This window comes from Schistocerca americana, chromosome X (genome assembly GCF_021461395.2).
Source record: "Schistocerca americana isolate TAMUIC-IGC-003095 chromosome X, iqSchAmer2.1, whole genome shotgun sequence".
Taxonomy (NCBI): Eukaryota; Metazoa; Arthropoda; class Insecta; order Orthoptera; family Acrididae; genus Schistocerca; species Schistocerca americana.
This window is the reverse complement of record NC_060130.1, coordinates 393,586,277-393,611,620: the sequence shown is the minus strand read 5'-3', so window position 1 is coordinate 393,611,620 and position 25,344 is coordinate 393,586,277. Positions and strand designations below refer to the sequence as shown.

The window sequence follows — 25,344 nt, the reverse complement described above, 5'->3', positions numbered from 1 at the left end:
GGGACAAAAGGCTAATATGCTTTGCTTTAAATAATAAAATATTCCATCAATTTGTTTGTTTATTTTTTTAGCCCATAGACAGCTTTCAATCTGCATGAGGCACCATCCACATACATATGTGGTGTAACACTTTTCAGTTAAGCTTGTGGTACATGGGCCACATTTAATTATATTATCTACAGTTGCCATATACATACTCTAAAGAATAACAGGGACAGAAGCTGTTTGTTTCAATTTGAATTAATAGATCATTTACATTACTTTTTACAAATGCATCAACAGTGTAGAAAGTTGTATCTTGCAGCGAGGTTTATATTGCCATTCTGAAATTACTAATTTTCATCCACCTCATCCCACTTGGTAATTTCTTAGTAAATTTTTTTTCCTAACTGCAGAAAGTTATACACACTGCCTTATGAAAAAATTAAAGCACTCAGAAAATGTGGTCAGGCATCAACTTTACATTGTACACATGCACACCATCACTGGGTATGTAAATGTTCAGAACTGAAATTCGCTGTAACAGATAGAATGGTCACCGCAATATATTTGTATTGTTCATGTTTAGTGTCAGATGTTCAGTAATCAGTGGAAATACATGGAGATGACATATATTCATGTGTGACAGTGTTATCAGCACTTTGAGGTGTTTTAAAGGGGTCTTATTGAGGATCTTCATTTGGCCAGGTTGTCAAATCATGCAATATCCAAATTTGTGGGGCATTCAGATGTAACAGTTGTCTAACATTGGACAGCATGGGAACTTGAGGGCAGACATATTCATTGTCAAGTTTCCATTTGACAGCATCTGACCACCACAAGGGAAGATTGCCATACTGTTCCTTCAAACCTGTGCGTGCTATTCAAGAACATGTAATGGTGGGTCATCCTGCACCACTGGTCAAAGACCAGTAGCAGCCAGACTTGGGAATTACCGTCGCATGCTGTTAACACCACAACACAAATTCTTCAACTGAGTGGTGCCATGACTGGGAAGCATGGACTGTGTTCAACAATCAATCATAGCTCTGCATTTCCATGAATGACTGTCATAGGTGAGTATAACAGTAGCCCGGTGTTACTCCTGGCATCGTTGTGTGTGTACCCATGGAGTATGACTTCAGGTCATGCTGGATAGTGATTCAGGGGACTCTGACAACACAACAGTGCATTATAAACATCCTACATATTCATGTCTTATGTCTCTTTTGTTGTTGTACCGAGTCAGATAGCACAGTGGTTAGCACACTGGACTTGCATCCAGGGGGATGACAGTTCCAATCTGCTTCCAGCCATCCTAATTTAGGTTTTCTGTGATCTTCCTTAAACACTCCATGCAAATGCTAGGATGGTTCCTTTGACACGGCACAGCAGGTTTCTTTCTCCAACATTAAGAAAAATTCAAGGTTCCGTTCCATATCTAATGACCCTATTGTCGACAGGATATTAAAAGCTAATCTTCCTTCTTTTTTTAGTATTTTTATGCCATTTTTCAACAGGAAAGTGCGCATCCACATGTGGCACATGTCTCCATGAATTGTCTGCATGATATCGAGATACTCTCATGACCACCAAGATCCCCAGATCTGTCTTCAATAGAATGTGTGGAGTGTGCTCAGATAGTAACCCTGTTCCAGTGGCAGTATCCAGGATATCAGGGATAATGTGCAGCAGTTGAGAGTAGCTTGCCTCAGAAGAGGATACAGTGGTCTTATGACACTCTTCCCAACTGAATCAGTGCACACATCCAGGCCAGAAAGTTGCAACATCATACTGATATGTGGGCTCATACTACCAGGTTGTTCGTAAATTTGACTCAGGTTTGTAATCACTGAAATAATATCACGTATCTCTGCACCCCATAAAGTTTCATTTCATTTCCTCTTCTCATTCTATGTGAAAATTTTATATACACTGACGGAAAAAAATTGCTACACCAAAAAATAATTAATGTAGAGTAATGAAATTTCAGGAATTCATTTGTCCAGGAAACATTTTAAGTGATTAACACTTCAAGATCACAGGTTAATGTAAGCACAAGACAAGCCATTGCATATGTGAAATTCTGGTATATTAATAACTGGTTTAACTGCCAGAATGTTAAATGCAAGCATGCAAACATGCATACATTGTGTCGTACAGGAGCCAGATGTCAGTTTGTGGGATGGAGTTCCAGGTCTGTTGCATTTGGTTGGTCAATGCAGGAATGGTTAATGCTGCCTGTGGGTGACATTGGAGTTGTCATCCAATGATGTCCCTTGTGTCCTCGATTGGAGACAGATCTGGTTATTGAGCAGGCCAAGTTGACACTGTGTAGAGCTTGTTGGGCTACAGCAGTAGTATGAGGGAGAGTTACCCTGTTGAAAAACACCCCGTGGAATGCTTTTCACATGTTGCAGAACAACAGGTCAAATCACCAGATTCTCGTACAAATTTGCAGTCGGAGTGTTTGATAACTATTAGAGTGCTCCCTCAATTGGCCTCCTTCTATTCAACACAAGACCATCACTGGCACCGAGGCAGAACCAGCTTTCATCAGAAAACACAACAGACCTCCACGCTGTCCTCCAAAAAGCTCTTGTTTGACACCACTGAAGTCATAAATGGCAGTGGCTTGGGGTCAGTGGAATGCATGCTACAGGGCATCTGGCTCGGAGTTATCCTTGACGTAACCAATTTGTAACAGTTTGTTGTGTCACTGTGATGTAAACTGCTGCTCTGCTGCTGCAGGTGCAGTACAAGGCACCAGAGCCACATGCTGAACATACGGTCTTCTTTCTCGCTAGTGCCACATGGCCACCTGGAGCCCAGTCTTCTTGTGACTGTACATTCTCATGACCACCGCTGCCAGCAATCATGTACAGTGGCTATATTCCTGCCGAAACTTTCTGCAGTATCGCAGGAGAAGCTTCCAGCTGCCCCTTAAGGGCATTCTTGACTAAAATTAACTCAGCAAGTCCAGTCTCAAAGGTAACTTACACTCGTGACTATTATAGCACCTATTTAAAGCAAACCTGATTTACATCCTCGTAGTAGTGCTACTAGTGCCACTCTTATGTGACTGGTGCCAAATTGGAACAGACTTCATCTTGGAGATGTAAAAACACGCATTCCAACTTTTGTTTATGTTGCTCAACTCCTTCTCAGTGTTTTTTTTTTCTGTCAGTATATATATGAAACATCATGGGTTAAGAGAACATGTGATGTTATTTCACAAAACTGAGTATGTGCTAATAAAGGGAATATTCAAAGAGTCCCTACTCCTGGTTCTGTAAGAGTGGATGTGTGGTCTTCTATCATTTTCATCTCAGTAGATCTTGGCATACATAAGGATATGAAATATGTATAGACTTATGACATTCAGTATTTTATTTTCAGTGAAATGCATTTTGAGGAGACTGTTGACTCTCAGACCCTACATATATCTAATGGTTTTTTCCTGGCAAAGAAAAATTTTTTTGGCTCCAGCATAGTTCTCCCATATCAGTGCACAAAAGTTTAGTATATGCCTAGTAGACAAAAGGATGGGTCACATGAGTGTTATATAAGCAATCCCTTTGTCAACTGACTGCATATTTCAGGTATACTATATCGTGAAACAGGTATTGAAGTCGAGCATGTTGTGCTCATTAGCATGTTGTGCCACATGGTGGTCAGTTCTCTTCATGGCCATATTTTGGTGATGGCCATTCATTCTGATGGACAGCTGTTGCTCATGTCCACATAAAATGCTGTGCAGAAGTTGCAGACGAGCTGGTATATCACGTGGCTGCTATCCTTATTCCTCCACAACCTCAACAACTTCTCTCCCATCTGCATCACCTGCTCCTTCTCAACACGATTTGTCACCTACCTGGATGTTCACCTGCACTTCACTGATGGTTGCATCAGATGGGACCAATTATTATAATGCCCCCTAACCACCAACAGTATGTGCATTTTGACAGCTGACACCCATTCCACACCGAAAAGTTTCTCCCATGTAACCTGGCCACCTGCAGATGGTGCATCTGCATTGACAATGGTTCCCTTTCCCAGTATGCTGAAGGTCTCACAAACGTTTTCTCAAACAGGCACTACCCCAAACCTAGTCAGCAAACATATTTCCCATACTATTTTATGTGAGAATGACCACCAAATAGCTGTCCACCAGAACAAATGGCCACTGCCAAAATGTAGACAAGAACAGACTTGACCACTCAATGGCAGAACACGCTGCTAAACACATGCCTGAGTTCAGTGGCTGCTTCACAACCTGTGCTATTTGGATCTTCCCCTCTAGCACAAGCTTTTATGAACTATGCTTACCCTCTCTCCCCACACCTTCTTCCCAACAGTTTCCCCTTCCTCTGTGTTGTCACCTTTTCCCAAACCATGCCTTGCCTCCACCTGATCTTCATCATATGCCACACTTCACCTGCTCCAGAGCCTGTGTGTCAAATACCTAACCTATGCATCTGTCACCCTTCCCTCCCACATTCCCAACCTGTGTACCTACATCTCCCTCCAAACTGTGAGGTAAATGACCAAAGGGGATTTATTCTGAACGCGAGCAAGGTTTTCATTTTTTTGTGTGTGTATGTATGCCAAAAACTCAGTAGTTCCAATGTTCAGTGAGAATATCCTTTACTTGTATATTTCTTACATTTTGCCACATCTTTTGAAAGCTAAATATGTGTCCTATTTCAAGGAGGAACTTTGGATGTTAGATTTGGGAAAGAACATGTTGAGGAACTGTGGCTCAAGTTTAGAAGAACAATTGACCAAGCACCAACTAGATGTGTACCCAGTAGCAAAGTTCATTATGGGAGGGGCTCTCCATGATATATATGGATAGAGAGATGCTAAATGCTATTTTGGTGCAAAAAACACCATACTTTAATTAAAAAACTTGGGGTAATGTCTGTATCTTAATGATTAATGAAGTTGTTAAAATGTGGTGATCTTTGTTGTTTGAGTCCACGGCCACTCTCTGTCTTGGTGGAAAGAGATTACAAATATCTTTATTGAGTCAAAAGTCATTTCATTTAAAAATCTTAAGTGTGTCACCCTGCACATAAATATTCCACTTTTACCATAACTTATCAGTCTTCCTCAGTGTTGCAACTGACTGATGATGTCTCATTTGTGCTCTGACACTACGGCAACATGTCATACATTACCACATTCTGCCTACCGTAATGACACAATGAATGAGTTACTCATAAGATTATATCACTCACAAGTGTGAATTGTGATTCAGCTATCATCCCTTCAATGCTTCCATTATTTGGAAACTTTATTAAAATTTACACTGAAGTGAATTACTATAAATCCTTAGCTTCTGTGAAACTAAACCTTTCTTAGAATTGGCCACAAAGAATATTCAGCTATCAGTCAGTATGATGTATATTCAATTTAATAGTTTTTGAGAATACTGCTAACTTTTGTGATGGACAAGGACAACCTTTTATCTCTCCTGTTCTCCTTCAGTATTAATGTTTGTGGTCAGAGGACTTTGTCAGTCTGGGCAGTGTAGTTTTTATACAGATGCTGTAGTTCATATTCCAGCCTACCTTTGCATAACAGAAACATGTCTTTTTATTTATTTATTTATTTACATGTGAAGTTCCATAGGACAAAATTGAGGAGCAAATCTCCAAGGTCATGGAATGTGTCAGTACATGAAATTACAACATAAAAGTAAAAAATACCCAGACTCATGAACTGGGTTCAACAAGAGATTCATGAACTTACACCACTTACTGCTCGAACCACCCATTTCTGAGCCAAAAATATCCTTTTAGAATGGGAAGAGTTACCTCAAAATATAATATCATATGACATTAGTGAATTAAAAACACAAAATAGACTAAATTTCGTGTCGAACGATCTTTCAGTTCAGATACCGTTCGAATAGTAAAAATGGCAGCATTAAGTCTTTGAACAAGATCCTGAACGTGAGCTTTCCATGACAGTTTACTATCTATCTGAACACCTAGAAATTTGAACTGTTCAGTTTCGCTAATCATATGCCCATTCTGTGAAATTAAAATGTCAGGTTTTGTTGAATTGTGTGTTAGAAACTGTAAAAACTAAGCCTTACTGTGATTTAGCATTAGTTTATTTTCTACAAGCCATGAACTTAGGTCATGAAATTGAGCCAATGTTGCACACAATATCCTTTACTAGCATGCTAGTGTCACCAGCAAACAGAAATATTTGAGAGTCACCAGTAATACTTGAGGGCATATCATTTATTTAAATAACAAACAGGAATGGCTGCAACACTGATGCTTAGGGCAGCCCCCCCCCCCCCCCCCTACTTGACTGTACCCCACTGACACTCCACACCACAACCATTGTAAACATTGTGTGTCTGTTGCTAAAGTCAGAGGTGAACCAATTGTGAGCTACTCCCCATATTCTATAATGGTCCAACTTTTGGAGCAATATTTTGTGATCAACACAATCAAATGCCTTAGTTAAATCAAAAAATATGCCTAGCATTTGAAACCTTTTGTTTAACCCATCCAGTACCTCACAGAGAAAAGAGAACATAGCATTTTCAGTTGTTAAATGACTTCTAAAGCCAAACTGTACATTTGATAGCAAATCCTGTGATATAAAATGATCAATTATCCTTTCATACACAGCCTTTTCAATAACTTTAGCAAACACTGATGGCATAGAAATAGGTCTAAAATTGTCTACATTATCCCTTTCTCCCTTTTTATAAAGCAGCTGTACTACTGGGTACGTTACTCGTTCGGGAAACTGAGCATTTCTAAAGGAAAAATTACAAATATGGCTAAGTACAGGGCTAACATGCACAGCACAGTACTTCAATATTCTGCTAGGCACTACATCATCTCCATGAGAGTCCTTAGTCTTCACTGATTTAATTATTGACTCAATCTCCCCCTTGTCTGTATGACAGAGGAGTATTTCAGACATCAATCTCAGAAAGGCATTTACCAAAAAAGTTATATGATTTCCTGTAGAAACTAAATCTTTATTTAATTTGCCAGCAATACTCAGAAAATGATTGTTAAATACTGTACATATATCTGATTTATCAGTAACATAAATATTTTTACTACAAACTGACTTTATATGATCAACCTTCTGCTGCTGACCAGACACTTACTTCACAACTGACCATATGGTTTTAATTTTATCCTGTAAATTAGCTATCCTATTTGCATGCCACATACTCTTTGTCTTCCTAATAACTTTTTGAGCACATTACAGTACTGTTTGTAACGGGCTACTGTAGCTTGATTGTGACTACTTCTAATATTTTGATATAATTCTCGCTTTGTTCTGCATCATATCCTTATCCCACTAGTCAGCCACCCAGGCTGCCTATTACTGCTAGTACCCCATTTAGAATGTTCTAGAGGAAAGCAACTCTCAAAGAGCATGATACATGTGTTAGGAAAGCATTATATTTATCATCTATGTTATCGGCACTATAAACATCCTGCCACTCTTGTTCCTTGACAAGGTTTAAAAAACACTCTATCACTGTTGGATTAACTTTCCTACATAGTTTGTAATTATATGTGACATTTGTTTGAGTACAAAAGCCTTTTAGTGTTAAAATTTGTGCATCCTGGTCTGAAAGGCCATTCAGCCTTTCCCTAACAGAGTGTCCATCTTGTAATGAAATGAATAAAGGTTTTGTCTATGGTTGTGCTACTGTTCCCCTGCACCCTAGTTGGAAAAAACACAATCTGCATCAGATCATATGAATTTAGGAAATCTACCAACATTCTTTTTCTTGCACCATCATATACAAAACTTATATTGAAGTCACCACTTATAACCAATTTCTAGTACTTCCAACGAGTGAATCAGAACCCTCTCTAGCTTGAGCAGAAATGCTTTGAAGTCAGAGTGTGGACCTATAAACAACAACAATTAGAAGTTAAGTTTCACTAAGTTCAACAGCCCCTGCACAAAATTAAAATATCTGTTCAGTACAGTGCCGTGATAAGTCTGTGGACTCAAATGGAATACTGTTTTATATGTACATAGTCACTCCCCCACCCTGCAAGGAAATCCTTGAAAAACAGCCTACTAATCTGTATTCTGGTAAAGGATGTCATCTTTAATACTTAATTTCTGCATATTGGGTGAAGACAACAGTTAATATGATAGTATTGAAACTTACTATGGCCTATTTCATACATAAATATTCAAAACAAAGCAACCAACAGCAAAAAAGCAGAAGCAATTAACCAATAACAGTCTACCACTGCAGTGACAGTATACATGACAATAGTTCGTAGAAACTCTAACTGAAGCACATTTTGTTGTGAAAAATAGGACAATGCATGGAAGATGAGGAATAAACCGATTGGAAAACAGGATTACAGTCATTAAATGTAACTTTTATGCGTATGACCACAACTGCGTGATATTACCTCACAGCAACAGTTGAAGATGTGTACAATATGTAAAAACTGAACAACTGGAGAGTATGTGGGTGAAACTGAAGACAGAATGATAGTTTTGACACCAGGCATTAGCCACAGACGTCAGTCTGATAATGATAAACATTATTATCTGAGGCCTTGAACAAGAACACACTGCACACACAAAATCTGTAACTTGTTGCCAGTAAGAAGGAATGGACTAAAGATGGGATTTTAACATAAGCATTGAACCAATAATTTTGAAGGAATATGAGGTAGGAAGTTAAATACTTGACACTTCTATATATTAGATAGCACCTGATGATAGTAACAACACACCTAGAGGAAATATTGTACCAGGAAGACATTACTGCTTAGATCCAAAATCTCATAATCTGAATATTATTTACATGTGCTGTAGTACAAAGAATTTTGCTCTATCTTTATTCTATGTGCTTCTTATCAATTTAGTTTTGTAATCTGGATTTATTATAGTGATGAAAAATTTCTCCTCACGAAGGCATCTTGTGATGCATTTTGGTCATGTGGACACTTTGTAAGAACTGAAGTGAGCATCAAGTCTAAACACTTAGGAATTTTGACAGATGCCGTAATTCTGTTGCAGAGTCCACATGTTGCCAAGGTTGTTTTGACTACACTGCAGAAGTTTTGCTGGAAAGCCTTTACACATCCTCCAAACAGTGCCAATCTACACCCATGTGATTTATGTGTTTTTGGAGCCCTGAAGGAAACATTAATGGCTGTTGATCTGCTTTGGGCTAAGAGGTGCACATCTTAGTGCAATCATGGTCCTGGAGGCAACTGCAAACATTTTTCCATGGAGGCAATGACCATATTGTCTCACAGTGAGATAAATGTATTAACAGTTATGTTGACTACATATGAAATAATAAAATGTTTACATACTTTTTTTCCACATGTCTCATTTTCATTTGACTGCCCTTTATATACATTTCCATCCTTGTTTACATGCCTATCTGCCACTCAATGCTTCTACTACGTGATGATTAGTTATCTTGACTCATCTCACTGTAAGTATTTTACCCAGAATTTTCAAGTAGCATGTTAAATTTTCATATTTTATTATGATACATATTATTGAAATATGTAGCTTTAAGATATAAATGGATTACTAGCAGTTCTCATGAGAACAGGGTCTTTTAAAATGGATATTTCAATCTGCAGCAGAGTGTGCTCTATTCTGAATCTTACTGACAGATTAAAAATATTGTATAAAACATTGTCAGACTTCTTGTCATGGCAGTTCAGGGTAAAACCACGAGCTTTCAATTATTTCCACCATTGACACTGTCAGGAACAGCTGACTGTCAAAATTCCTGCTGTGGTGGCCTTGTATAGCCCAAAGATGGCATCTGATTGGACTGGGACACGGTTTTAATCTGCCAGGAATTTTCAAAACGGTATATGCTACATAATGAAATATTCATTCTGGTAACAATCCCCTGCATGATGACTAATCCATTTCACCACAATATCCTTCCTTCCAACAGTGCTAGTCCCACAAGTTATGCTGGAAAACGTCAGTGGAGTTTGATAAATAGGTGAGAGATACTGACAGAAGTGAAGTTGTGGGGGCACGCTGTGAGCTATGACTGGCTAACTTAGTCAGTAAGAACATTGTCCATAAAAGGTGAGGTTCCGGGCTTGAGTCCTAATCCAGCACAGAGCTTTAATCTGCCAGAAAGTTTGAAGGGGATCTTTTACTTAATGTGTTTGCATGTAGGAACTGTTGTAGTATTTGATTATGAACACAAATAATAATGAAGTGGGTAACGTATTTTTCGAAGCAGAATTGTCTAAAATACTACTAATGAACCTAGCACTTTGGAGCTTTAATTCAAGTGGTTTATGCCATTTTTGGTTTAAGAGAAGATATAAAATGTTGATAAATTATGAACTCTTAGGATCTGAAGCTATTAATGGAATTGAAGGTAAAGTAGTTTTGCATGTACGAATAATACACTCATGTTCAGAAAAAACAGAACACCTTGAACAACTAGAGATAGGACATTCTATTCACAGGACATGTACATCAGTATGTTCTGCAGAAATGATTAGCACTTGAACCAGGACACCTGTGGGTTCAATTCCAACATTGATATTGTGGCGCAATGCCACCTACCAGTGAAATGTACTAGCAGCTCTCATTGTCACTATAAACTGAAAGTAATGGATCAGTGTGACTTAAGCAGGTGCGCATGATGCCTTGTAGATGTATGCGTGAACTATACCATCAATCAGCAAGTGTGAAAGAGGGCACATTATTGGCATGAGAAAATGTGATGCATCCATCCAGGAAACTGCTGCTCATGTGGGATGAATTGTTTTGGCAGTGCAACCATGTGTTCACAATGGTTCATGGAAGGCCACAGAACAGGATGAGATGGGTCAGGTCACACTACCCAGACCCCCTATCCCCCCCCCCCCCCCCACTCTTCTGAGAAGGAATTTCAGGACAAATCTGTCTCCTCTTCAGCTCTGGTACAATAGTGGAAGAGTGTAACAAATCGTATGCTATCAGGAGTGACAGTCCATCACTGTTTATTATGGCATGGGTTACATGCACATTGTCTACCTCTCCACTTACCTTTGATGAATGTGCAGAAACATGCTAGACAGCAATGGTGTATGGAAGAAGATCACTGGGGACAGAAATGGCATCAGATACTGTTTTCAGGTGAATCCAGGTTATGTTTGTTTGAAAATGATGGCCGAATTTTGGTTCGCCACAGACAGGGGGAATGGCATCACAGTGACTGCGTTTGCAAAATACATTTAGCACCAACTCAAGGCCTTATGGTGTGGGGTGCTACTGGGTACCGCCACAAATCACAGTTTGTACATGTCCAGGGCACTGTGACCAGTGTGACGTGTAGCCATATCCTCTCTGCACAACACCCCAGATGCCAATTTTCACCAAGACAATGCACTACCACATGTTGCTGCATGAACACACACCTTCTTGGTGTCACAGGATGTCAGTCTTTTGCCGTGGCCTGCCAGATCACAGACTTGTTGCCAGTCAAAAATGTGTGGAATATGGTGAAATGATGGGTGCAGCACTGTGACACAGTGCCAACCACCACAGTGGAACTTTGGAAGCAGCTGAATTCAGCCTAGTGGGCTACACCACAGGATGCTATTAGCACCTTATACGCATCGATTTCATCATGCATGGGACAAGTTATCAGGGCCCATGGTGGACCCTGTACCTACTAAGCAGCAGGACACATGCTGAACCAAGCTGACTGAAATGCTTATCATTTCTGCAGAACATACTATTGTACATGTCCTGTGAATATCAGTGTCACACCTCTAGTTGTGCAATGTGTTTTGTTTTTTTCTGAACATGGGAGTATTATTAATATATTTAAATGAATTATGTTAACATTACCAATGATGGTACAGATGAGATTACATTAAGGAAATAATTTAGCAGCATCTATACTCCCAGAATATTTTGACCAATAACTATGTTTTTATGTGTTTGAGAGATTTGCTTTGTGTTACCCACATTGCCCCCAAACGTCTGTGTCCTCCTATCTTTTTAGATGCATACCATGAAATATGAACTTCAACAAAACTGAAAGGTGGTACTCTAACCAGAGGCATGTACTGTGCCATTTAATGAATAACTAATTTTACATAATTTTTTCTGAAGAATTTTATATATTATTTATATGCTTCTTAGAATATTCTGCATGTTTCTTCTTCTAGAAAGAGCAGCACCAGAGATCAGCAAACATAATAGGAGTGAAACCAAAACATGTAAGTGTGTTCACAACTTACCAGCACAGATGCCCTGGTTCATTTTCTCCCATAACCTGATCTAACAGACGCTTATAATGAGGAGAACAGTGTCCTTCTCTCGTGATTGTTGACTGAATGCATGCTGCTTGTTGAAGGTACTCTGTAATTGTGAAAAGAATCCAGGTTTAGACTTAATTCTATACATTCTGGAAGTTTTTGAAAATTGAATAATGCTACTGTTAATACAGTTTTTCCATGAAATCGTAAAATACTGTGGACAGTATGTCAGTGTATATAGAATGTCCAGACATTTGTTCAAAGCTCTTCACCATGTGATGCAATATTGAATTTTAAAACAAAAATGGTTGTAATACATTATGCACCATTTCTGAGGAAACCCCTGAAAAAATGCATATTAAGAGATTACTACTCAAAGTTACTACTCTAAAATACTGTCAATAACTTTCATGTTATAAGTGAAAGGAGGACTTATTGTTTCAAATAGGCTAGGCAAAGGTTTTGGATCTGAAATGTGTCATTTTTGATAGGTACATTTTTTAGATGTTTGCCTCATCTAAGCTCAAAAAATGTGCTCTTTCACTCATGAGAACCTGGTGGGAAAGCAGTTCTCAACTCAAAGATTTGTTTTAATATAGCAGTGCTTCATTAGGCATGCTCATACTGTAAGTGATATGCCCTTTATACACTGTCCAGTCACTTTAATGTGAGCACCTGTCAAAAGCCTGAATAACCAGATTTTGTGCCACAGACTGCTGAAAGACATGCAGGTACGGACAGGGATGTGAAGGCATGCCAACTCCAGTGCCTCAGCCAGCTGTGCTAGCTTTTGACAATCCATGGTATGAACAGCTGATCAAGATGGTTCCATAGATGCTTGGCTGGGTTTAAATTTGGGGAGTCTAGTGGCCAGGGGAGTATCATAAACTCATCCTGCTGCTCTTTGAACCATACTCTCACACTGCAAGCTGTGTGACATGTTTCATTTTCCTACTGATAGATTCCATCATGCTAAAGAAAACAAACTGTTTGTAGGGGTGGACATGGCCCCAAGGATAGTTGCAACTTGTGTTGATCCATTGTAGCTTCAAGAATGACAAGATCACCCAGGGAATGCCACAAAAACATTCCCCGGCTCATAATGCTCCCTCCTCCGGCCTGGATCCTTTTGACGATTGTTGCAAGATGTTTAATTTCAGACATTTCGCGCCATACATGGCTTGGCCATCCGTCCAATGGAGCATAAAATATGATTCATCTGAAAAGGCTACCCATTGCCACTCAGTGTACATCCTCTTGTGGTATTAGTGTGCCAATTACAGTCATTAACTCCAATGAACAGCAGTTAGCAAGGGTGTCTTTAAACAGCTGCCTGCCGTGGAGACCCATTGAGGAGACACTGTTGGTAGCCACTTGGTTCATCTGGGTAGTCAGATGCTCAATAGTTGCATATCTATTCTCCTGTACACATCTCCGCAGCTGTTGCTCACCCTGTCATCTAAGGTCCGTGGTGAACCACCAGTTGCCTCAGTGCTGGTTTTGCATAGTGCCATTTTGCAATGTACAGTATACCTTAACAACAGCAGTACATGAACAGTTTAGAAACTTAGCTGTTTTGTAAATACTTCCATCCTTGACCTGAAAGCCAATGATCATGCCTTTTGGGTGTCAGATAAATCACTCTGTTTCCATGTTACAGCAGTGGCTGCACAGTTTTCCACATCCCCTGACACATTTCATATACTCTCCACTGCTAGTGCTACCACCTGCCGAGTGTCAATGGTTACTGCACACTGACATCTAAGACAGGCAGTGGTCACATTAACGTGACTAGACCAAGTGTTGTAGGACACAATATGATCAGCAATTGGAGAAGCAAAACTTTGTAGCTGGTGGTCACTGTTGGTAGTGGCAAAAATGCAAAAGCCGCTGTTCAGTGCAGAAGGGCTACAGTTGAACCCTGACTGACATTAGTGATATTTAAACTGGTGTAGTGTTTCAGAAAGTGCATCAAAAACCAAGATGACGTGAAAGTCATTGTAAGCCAAAATCTATAATACCAACTTCCAAGTCCGTGAATATAAACAGGGAAGAGCACTGAGTCATTATGCATTTAGTAGGATACTATGTTAGTGAAAGTCTCATTCAGTACTTTGCAGTGAATGTAGGTGAGCGTTTGTCATGTTGATAGATTCCTCTGTCATTGCTTGGTAGAAATGAGGGTTGAACCATGGACTTCTGATTTGTAATCTGACATTTACCTACATAGCTACTGAACCACATTTAAGGACTGACATTCTTATCAACCAGATCACTGCAGCAAAGATTTGGACTATACTAGGAACTTCAAGCAGAGTAGCACAACTGGTGTGATATGATATGCAAATGGCACATTTGTTTACTCCCATCTCTAGTTACTCAGACAAAGAGACAGAACACTTATACAAGGAAATAAAGAACCTGCATGATAAAAGAACTAACTGCCACTTCAGGTTTATAAATGGAGATATAAATGCCAGAGTGGATCTTAACCTGAAGAAATTAATGTGTACACTGTGAACTCTTTCATTACGAAACACCATACTAAAAAGTAGCTCTAACTATGAAACAGACCATAAACTCACTGACTATCAAAAATATGTCTCCATTTTAAATGACTTTAACACTGGAAATGACCATGGGTTGTGTGTGTATTAGATAGGCAAAAAATGATCAAGGAGAAGAAAATAATTTTGAATATTGATTATCTGAGTAAGAAAAGTTAGTAGCCTCACAAAATAGTTCAAGAAAGATTGACAGACAAGTCATGTGGTGCAACTGAACATGCTGATGTGAGCTATGATGAAAATAGCTGCAACAAAGGAAAACACTAAGCTTAACGGAAAGTTAAGCAATGAGACAAAAGGTATGCTATTAAGGAAAAATAAAGCAAAAATTCAAATCAGTAAGAGTGAAATAGAGTTGTGCCTCACTGTTAGAAAGAAAAATTAAGCTGATATAATGAAGAAATACATCAGCACATCTGCAACTTCTACCACAATTTATCCAAAATATTGGAAGAGACAGAGCAGCTACCAGAAACAGTAGGTAACCATGAAAGCAGCAGTACTTCCAGTAAAAGTACAAAAAATGCCACTGAACTGCTGAAGAAAGGTAAATCAGATGGGTATTGTAATAAAACAGGGTCTGACAGAATTTTCTCAGCTAATGAAGTATGTGATAACACCTAAATTATAGCCAGATTTGGCCTTGTTTCTTTTATTTATTACTGTGAATGTTAACAAATGTTTCTAATTCTTGAGCATAAATTTTACCATAAATATATTTTTTGTTTATGCATTGATATATTCACTTTATGCAGAGATGCCTTTTGAAGATTAATTTTAAAAAAATCATCAGCATATCCTGTTCAAACAAAACTAAATTATCTGCTAATAATTTTAACAGATTATTTAAACTGCAGATAAAATTTATGTCACCATTTATATTTGCATATTTATTCGGCCAATACATAATTGATGTTGTAACATACGGATAACAAAAAGGTTCCAGTTTTAATATTACAAATGTTTTAATCTTCCTTACCAGCTGTTATCACTAAAAATCTTCTCATAAATACATGTGCCACTAACTAACTTAACTAACTGTTCTCAAGAAATGCTCACTAAACTAAATTTGATGAATAATCTAAAAACAGAAATCACACTAATACAGTATTGACTTGTTGAAAGTTCTACAAGCCTCAAGATAAAACAGCTTATATATTGTTGTTCACAGACACTGTGTCAGACTGTTTTTGATGTGGACTAAGTTCACATCTGTAAAGCTCTTTGCAGTGTTTGCAGGAGATTGACAATGAAAAGAGTTATGTGTTGAGATTTTCATGTGGAAATGTGAAACGGTGTGTTAAATTTCAAGTGACATGATAAATAAACCACAATTTCTGACAGCATAACATAACTGTGCCATGCCATTTAATACCCTGGACCTCGAATGTGGCATTACACAACATCTGAACGTCTCTGGACGCTGATACCTTCTTAGAAGGCTGAATGAGTTTTTTAAAAATTGTTCGATGTCACCTTTCTTGCACTTGAATATCCTTCGCTTGCTAAACAGTAAATATTTTTATGTAATGTCAGTGTGAATTATAAACACAAATTTCTGTGCCATGCCATTTAATACCCTGGACCTCGAATGTGGCATTACACAACATCTGAACGTCTCTGGACGCTGATACCTTCTTAGAAGGCTGAATGAGTTTTTTAAAAATTGTTCAATGTCACCTTTCTTGCACTTGAATATCCTTCGCTTGCTAAACAGTAAATATTTTTATGTAATGTCAGTGTGAATTATAAACACAAATTTCTTATTGCTAAAGCAAGGGAGTAGCGTCATAAGTAGGAGCTGCCACTGGGATTATGTGCTGCTTTGGCTGAAGTATTAATAGTTTTTGCATTACAGAGAAGTGCCACAGAAAACCACACTTCACTGATGAATGTTATGTAAGCAATATGCTATGAAGAAACATGGAATCTGGATACTGAAGGAACACTGATTTGGATTTGAAAGCTGCAAAAGAACTTTATGCCTACACAAGCCACAAGTAAATAAAAGCAATTAAAATAAATCTCATGATCTTTGCACAAGGATACAGAAGCAATAATTACAAGCTCAGTATTCAAGAATTATTACAATTGTAACACTCTGGGGTGAAGTTTTTCTAAAATGACCAATATGAGTGCTAACATCAAAGGGAAAAATGGTGTAGAAGGAGTGGTGGTAGATGCAAGGCACGATATTTTTGATGATTCAAGTGATGTATAGGTGGATAAAAGATCAGAGTCGAATGAATTGTTGAGATCTGTGTTAGAAAAAAATGGGAGAATTGAGCTCAAAGTTAGCAAATCTGAATCATCAAGGAATTCAAATAAAGTCTCTTTAAAAGAGGACTTGGAATCTTCAGTGTAGTCAAACAGTGAATTTTAAGATCAAGAATGAGGAAAATAGAATCTTCAATTAAAACAAATACTAATTCTGTGAAATCAGAATTATCTAACCAAATTATAGACTTTAAAAAAGAGATGGAGGCTAGTTTAAAAAATATGGATGCAAGAGTAGACGCTATTGAAAATTGATTAATAGCATTAGAAATTCATTAATTCAAGATAATAATCAGATGGAGACTACTGAATAGCTACAGACAATACAGAAAACTGTAGAAGATAAATTTAGTCATTCAAATACTGAAACAGTGAGACAATTATCTAAATTAAATAAAAAGATAGAAAATGTAATAAGAACATAAACCATGATTTATATGTATTGGATCAAAAGTTAATAGAGGTTGAAGAAAATTTTGTTACTAAAAATGTGTGTGTAAACGGTGGCATTATATGGTCCAACTTACCAATCAAAAATTGTCCTAATGACAATTTGCACCCTGTTGACTTTCTACAACATTGTAAAGACAACAATGTGTCTGGTATGCAATACAATTTAAAAATTAAAGTTGTCAAAAAGTTTCTTGAAGGAGATGCATTGTCATGGACAAAATTTAACTTTGGTCGGTGGACATTATTTCAAGATTTTGAAAAAAAAATCTTAACTAAATTCTGGTCAGACTCAGAACAGGCTAGAATTAAGTGTGAATTTTTGAATGGTCATATTCACAGAGAAAGAAATGGCTCTATGCAAGATTTATGTTGGAATCAATTAAGGAAATTAGTTCATGTAGACAAAGCCTTTGATGAAATGACAAAGACTGATGCAGTTAAGAGGAGATTACCTCAAAGGTTACAGCTGGAGCAACTTCATGGGTCATGTGATTCTCCTGACTTATTTTTGAAATATGTTGATATATGAGACAATGGCTCTGGATAGAAATACTGGACAGAACTTTAACCAAGAACATAATTATGTTGGAGGATTGAATCTGGTTTTAATAGGGAAAACTATGGGACATGAGATAATGGGAGCCACATATTTGGAAATCAGAACAGTGGGGCAAGTGACTATAATGGGAATGTAAGAGACAGGCAGTGGGGTAGAAATGGTGACAACAGGAATAGAAGTTGGGATGCAGTACACGGAATACATCCAAATTGGAGGCAAGATAACAGAGAAAACTCAAGGCCACCTCAATTCAGGTCAACAGTTTTGGGGGGAACAGAATAAATAACTATAGCACCTCCAATGTAAACTGGAATGGAAGAGGGAAATTCAATGTCAACAGATGGGAACGGAACAGCCAGTATAATTACCATGTGAACAAATTAGAGTTTGGTAAAACTCTGGGACACTATGAAAGTTAATAATCGTTCAGAAAGTAAATTTGAACATAAAAGATACAGAAATGTGTGTTGGGATTCTACCTGAGTTTTGCAATTGGGCAGAAAGTGAAGTAAAGTATATAAAGAAGGAAGATAATGGGTGTAATAGTTCTGATCTGGGAGATTATATCAAGAGAAAGTAGGTGACTATATGAATACTAGTAGCAGGCAGCAACGACCTGAGAATATGATGTTAATGAGATGGAGGGAAGGTGAGGGGAAGGAGGTGTGAATAGGTATACTGAGAGTGATTATGATGAAGCAAATAGAGATAATTTTACTAATAGTGAGGAAAGTGATGTTGAAATGGAGGATAAAGCTTATGTTGAAATAAATGTAGATGATGTAATGAAGTTCAGTGGTGATGGAGTTTTGTGTAGTGGTATAGGAGGAAATGAGGTTACTAGGGAAAATGTTTCAGAGAAACAGATGTTGCCTGCTAATACTGGTCAGCCTTTAGTCATTTAAGGATTGGAAAGAGAGACTGGAGGAAATTAGAGAGGAAAGGAGAAAATTTTTTAAGATTAACGTGGGATGCTCATAAGAAAAACAGCAGTAATTAAAAATTTTGGGAAATGATTGCTAAAATCAGAAAGATCTCTCATCCAAACTGGTGGAAAGATCTGAAAAACTGACTGAATAAAAATGGAGAACTACAAGTAGTTTGTTTTGTGTACAGCCCATGGTAGAAAAAGATGATAAAAGGAAGGGTCATGAGTGGCTGCTCTTAATCTATTTAAAACTGAAAGTGAGGAATTTCTTGAAAAGGATTAATTGGAAGATATAAATTTTAAAGAAACTGAAAATGATTCATTTTTTTTAAATACTGAGGGAAAAGATGTAGGTGATGAGATAGGCTACCCAAATATAAAAGTGAAAATAGAAGGCAGGGAAGAGAAATGTTTACGTGACGCAGACCAATTGTGTGATTGGATTGAAGAGTTCCTAGATAACAGAACGCAGCATGTCATTCTCAATGGAGAGAAGTCTTCCGAAGTAAGAGTGATTTCAGGTGTGCTGCAGGGGAGTGTCATAGGACCGTTACTATTCACAATATAGATAAATGACCTTGTGGATGACATCGGAAGTTCACTGAGGCTTTTTGCAGATGATGCTGTGGTGTATCGAGAGGTTGTAACAATGGAAAATTGTACTGAAATGCAGGAGGATCTGCAGCGAATTGACGCATGGTGCAGGGAATGGCAATTCAATCTCAATGTAGACAAGTGTAATGTGCTGCGAATACATAGAAAGATAGATCCCTTATCATTTAGCTACAAAATAGCAGGTCAGCAACTGGAAGCAGTTTATTCCATAAATTATCTGGGAGTACGCATTAGGAGTGATCTAAAATGGAATGATCATATAAAGTTGATCATCGGTAAAGCAGATTCCAGACTGAGATTCATTGGAAGAATCCTAAGGAAATGCAATCCAAAAACAAAAGAAGCAGTTTACAGTACGCTTGTTCGCCCACTGCTTGAATACTGCTCAGCAGTGTGGGATCCGTACCAGATAGGGTTGATAGAAGAGATAGAGAAGATCCAACGGAGAGCAGTGCGCTTCGTTACAGGATCATTTAGTGATCGCGAAAGCGTTACGGAGATGATAGATAAACTCCAGTGGAAGACTCTGCAGGAGAGACGCTCAGTAGCTCGGTACGGGCTTTTGTTGGAGTTTCGAGAAGATACCTCTACCGAGGAGTCAAGAAGTATATTGCTCCCTCCTACGTATATCTCGCGAAGAGACCATGAGGATAAAATCAGAGAGATTAGAGCCCACACAGAAGCAGAGCGACAATCCTTCTTTCCACGAACAATACGAGACTGGAGTAGAAGGGAGAACCGATAGAGGTACTCAGGGTACCCTCCGCCACACACCGTCAGGTGGCTTGCGGAGTATGGATGTAGATGTAGTAGATGTAGAAAGTGCCTATATTTAAGAAAGAAGTAGCAGAAAGAAAATTGCAGAAAATAGAAAGAGGGAGGAAGTAATAAGTACCCAAGGTTCAGAAACCTAATAAAGAACAAAGAACTTTTACGTTAACCCTTGAGCAGGTCAGGCATGCCTATGTATAAAGCGCACAAAAAAAAAAAAAAATGTATTTTACCATTCCATTATCATTTCACAATTGTGGGCCCATACCTATTCCTTCATTAGTGCATCAACTAATGTGGTGATAAGTTGTGTTGTCTCCCGTCCAAGTGTGCAGCAGTAACATGAATTAAATAGGCTATGCAAGAAAAAGTTTACAATCCATGTAATAACAAGCCCATAATGAGGCAGTTGTCTACAAGTTAATTAGTAACTGAATAAGCAATTGGCTGGGATCTGAAGTTACTGTGGTGTTTAATGCTCCAAGAAGGTCATTTCTTAGAGTGACACTCGCATGTAACAAAAGAGTGATACTGTGAAACTTTATTTTATTATTGTTTAATTAAACAGTGCTAGCTCGTATAATGTAAATTTATTTTAATGTTGTTGAATTAAATAAGATTTGACTGTGATTTTGCTCATGCATATTGACAATGGTGACATAAATACAGCTACACTTTATAAGAGGGTTGGAATTTTAATAGTGGCAACTATTTATTTACATCAGGTTACCTTCCATTCAGAAAGCTGTTGCACTCAGCAGCTGTTATATTGACTTGTAAATTATAGATTGCAGCAATCAGTTGTCCTTTTTAAATTTTATTGTGCAGATCTAGATTTTGGACGGAAGCCACTAGTATTCAATGAACTGTGGATGAAGCCTGACCAACAGGGAATTACATGCATTGAGTGAAAATAATAGTGCATTGAGAATGGCTGTCTTCTAGCCTAAATCTAGAGTTGCACAATAAAATTTAAAAATGGCAACTGATGAGCGCAAGCTATAATTTACAAGTATTTATTTACAGCTCATACAAAACAGATACGTGTTTCAAAGTTTTTCTGACCTTCAAAGTAGTCACCAGCACTGTGTACAATCCATTACCAGCAATCTGGAAGTTGTAGGATACTCCTAGCAGTGCTAGTTGTGTTGACAGTTCGAGCAGCATGGTGTATTTCCCAATGAATTTGTAGCAGTTCTGAAGTGAATGCCGTGAAGTGTTTTCTTCAGTTTAGAAATTGAGTTGAACTTATGAGGGCTTAAGTCAGGGGACTGTACTGGGTGGTATAGCACATAGCAGCCCCATCAGTCAAACAGATCAGTAACAGCTTGCGCTGTATGTGCTTGAGCATTGTCCTGCAAAATGAGGGTCAGGTCCTGCAGAAAGTGTCATCACTTCTGTCTCTAAGCTGGTTGTAGGTTGTGTTCCAAAAATGAACAGCATAGGGACAGAAGTGATGACGCTTTCTGCAGGACCTGACCATCATTTTGCAGGACAATCATCAAGCATGTACAGTGCAAACTGTTACCGATTCGTTTGACTGATGGGGCTGCTAAGTGCTATACCACCTACTGCATCAACCACCTACTGCATCAACCACCTACTGCACTCCCCTGACTTAAGTCCTCATGAGTTCAACTTGATTTCTAAACTGAAGGAGACACTTCATGGCATTCGCTTCAGAACTGCTACAAATTCTTCAGGCAATAGACAGGTCCGCTCGAACTGTCAACACAACTGGCACTGCTAAGAGTATCCTATGACTTCAACATCACTGGCAATGGTTTATACACAAAGCTGGTGACTACTTTGAAGGTCAGTATAACTTTGGAACATGTATGTATTTTGTACAAGCTGTAAATAAATAGTTGCCACTATTAAAGTTCCAGCCCTCGTATGTTTATAAACAGCACCAAGTGCTTGCTCATGTTATGAAAAACAGTGCACCCACTTCAGGGTTACATGAATATGTGTGTTGTATGTAAAAAAAATTACTTTTTCTAAAATGTTCACTTGTGTGAAATAAAGAAATTTTTTGACATTTACATTGGCCACCTTGAAACATTTTTGAATTCTAATCCTAATGCTTATAGACTGGTCCATCACAAATCTAGAAAATTATTTGGCTGTGTAATATCACAGAATTGAAACTATAAAAATATGATCTCTAAAACTATATTCCTTGTCAGTTCAGTTATTTTACAAATGTCTTTGATTCAAACTGCAGAATGCAAAGACCAATTAAAGTAATGCATGCACACTTGAAAGCCACACACATTAGCAGTACGTTATCATCCATGAGAATTCAATATGAAAGAGCAATAGTGTGAACATCCAATAGAGCCCACCCTGGGTGGGAGCCTATTAAGACCCTGCCGCTTCGTGCTCGTGGTCAGTGGTCACATTATTACTGCTTGCATATGTTTGCCTTATCTTATTGTGTTAGGTGTATGTTATGGCGATTGGCATACATGCTACAATCTAATAAAGTTGTACTAACATTCTTGGTTGTGTTGTGTGTCCAAGTTACATGTGGCGATGAGGATGGAATTGTTCTCTCCACATTTTTCAATCTCTGGTTGATACTCCATTGCGTTTATGATGTCTGATAGTGCTATTGATGAGTTTTTATGCCAGTTGGTTGATCAGCAAGGGATTCTTACTATGGCATTGGTGCATCTCAGTCAACAGCAGAAGGCGTTTTCCACAGTGCAACACAATAAAACCCAGATATTGCAAATGCTTGAGTCTGTTTTGGGCAGTTTGGGGCTGTCTGAGTCTACATCACCTCCTACATTGTCCCTTGCATCTTCTGTTTTACCTGTCACTACCCTGGTTGTTTATTTCCTGCTGTTTCTGACTTACGATGAATCTGTTGAAAAACGGGAAGCCTACGAAAAATGGTTGTGGCAACATTTTCCTGTGTGTGGGTTGACTGATGTTACCTTATGCCTTGCTTTTTTTTCATCTTGGTCATTGCCTCACATGTGTCAACTCTTTAGCCAACTACCCCTCCTGTAGCATCCATCTTCACTCTCTTTTGATAACATGTGACTTTCTTTCAAAATACTACTGTAAACAGACACACGTTATTGTTGTTTGAGTTGAGTTCTGTAGGTGCCACAAGAAACCAGAACATTCCTATAAGACTTGGGCAGCTGATCTCCACGGTTTAAGCCGTCATTGTCACTTTGTCACTGATGTACATAAGCAGTTGTGTGCCGACCAAATGGTTTGTCATTTGGTTGGGCCCTGATTGTATGGTTCGTGAGCGGGTCCTTCAATGTGAAAACCCCTCCTTCTCCAATGTTCTGACTATTGCACAATAATTTGAGGCTTCAAGGGGTGTGGGTACTCAAATTGAATCATGGTGTGAGATTCCAGAATTTCAACTCACTTACCCCTGCCATTTGTCCAATGGTTCACAGGGGGAAATATGGTGGCAGCAGTCTGTGTGTGAGCAAAACATCATAAAGGCTGGCCCAACTCGTTGCAGCCATGGCCACAACAGCAGCACAGAAAGCCTGGTAATGAGCAACAACTCAAGTGGTCCATGATTCCCTCTTATCCGTCATGTTTTGTCACTCATGATAGGCCGGCTTGCCCTAAGCAGTGGGCCTTTTGCCACAGTGCAGCAAAACAGTCCACATTGCTCCTATTTGCAATGCAAAATTCCAACAGCCTATTGCAGATGCTGTCATGAATGTCAGTTGTGTATCGGCAATATCCAATGAACCCGGTAAGCTTTTAATTCATGTCAAGGATATCAGAAGGCCATGCACATTCAAGTCAACTATGCACATGCAAGTCAACACTGGTTCTGTTGTATCACACTCAACTTGCAAATGTACATGGACTTGGGTTCTCCCCCTTTAATGCCACTGCCACGTACGTTAATCACCTACGATAAACAAAGCATTCCAATATTAGGTAGTTTTAGGTCCCAGTCATACAAATTAGTGGTTCGTCTGCCATCTTTCCTGGTGGTAAACAATGCATACACCAAAAATTTTTTTGGTTTGGATGCCTTTAAGCTTTTTGGGTTTACTGTTTCCAGTGAAATTGATCTCATCTCTGATCAAGTGCCTTATACACAACTCAACTCTTTATACTCTGAATTTTCCACATTGTTTCTGCGGGCTTGGGTAGTGCCACTAATTTCAAAGCCCACATCACCATGAAACCTTCAGCCAGACCCTGTTTCTTCCAGCTCACCCAGTGCCAATGGTAGTGTATGACCAAGTGAAGGCAGAGCTTGTCTGCCTCACAGCCTCGAGAGTCGTCCAACTGATTGCATCCAGTGAATGGGCTACCACCTTAGACATTGTCAGGAAGCTGTCAGGATGATTACACTTTTGTGGTTATTTCAAAGGTTGGTGCCACTAATTTCAAAGCCCACATCACCATGAAACCTTCAGCCAGACCCTGTTTCTTTCAGCTCACCCGGTGCCGATGGTGCTCTATGACCAAGTGAAGGCAGAGCGTGTCTGCCTCACAGCCTCCAGAGTCGTCCAACTGATTGCATCCAGTGAATGGGCTACCCCCTTAGTCATCGTCAGGAAGCCATCAGGATGGCTACACCTTTATTGTGATTTCAAAGTTTCTATCATTGGCATTTACCCCTTGGTATGCCCTGATGAACCTTTCACTAAGCTTGCTGGTGGTCAGTATTTTTTCAAGATTGACCTCTCTGATGCAAATTTTCAGCTTCCCGTTGATGCAGACTCTCAATGGCTCTTGGTCATTAACACACCTTTTGGCTTGTATCAATACTTGTGGTTACCATTTGGCATGGCCAGTGCCCCAGTGATTTTTCAACAGTTTGTCAAACAATTTACGAGGTCTGTGCGTGACTGTGCCAGCTACCTTGATGATATTGTGGTCTTCGGCTCCTCCACTGCTGAACATCTCAACAACTTATGT

The 25,344-nt window shown here is 38.8% G+C and overlaps 1 protein-coding gene across 1 annotated transcript in view; it reads right to left on the bottom strand.

Moving 5' to 3' along the window:
• The window catches only part of LOC124556041, a 484,814-nt gene that overhangs the window by 114,050 nt on the left and 345,420 nt on the right, over positions 1-25,344 (bottom strand). Inside the window, exon 5 of the mRNA XM_047130076.1 lies at positions 12,234-12,354. Coding sequence (XP_046986032.1) covers positions 12,234-12,354 — 121 coding nt within the window. The remainder of the gene's footprint in view (positions 1-12,233; positions 12,355-25,344) is intronic.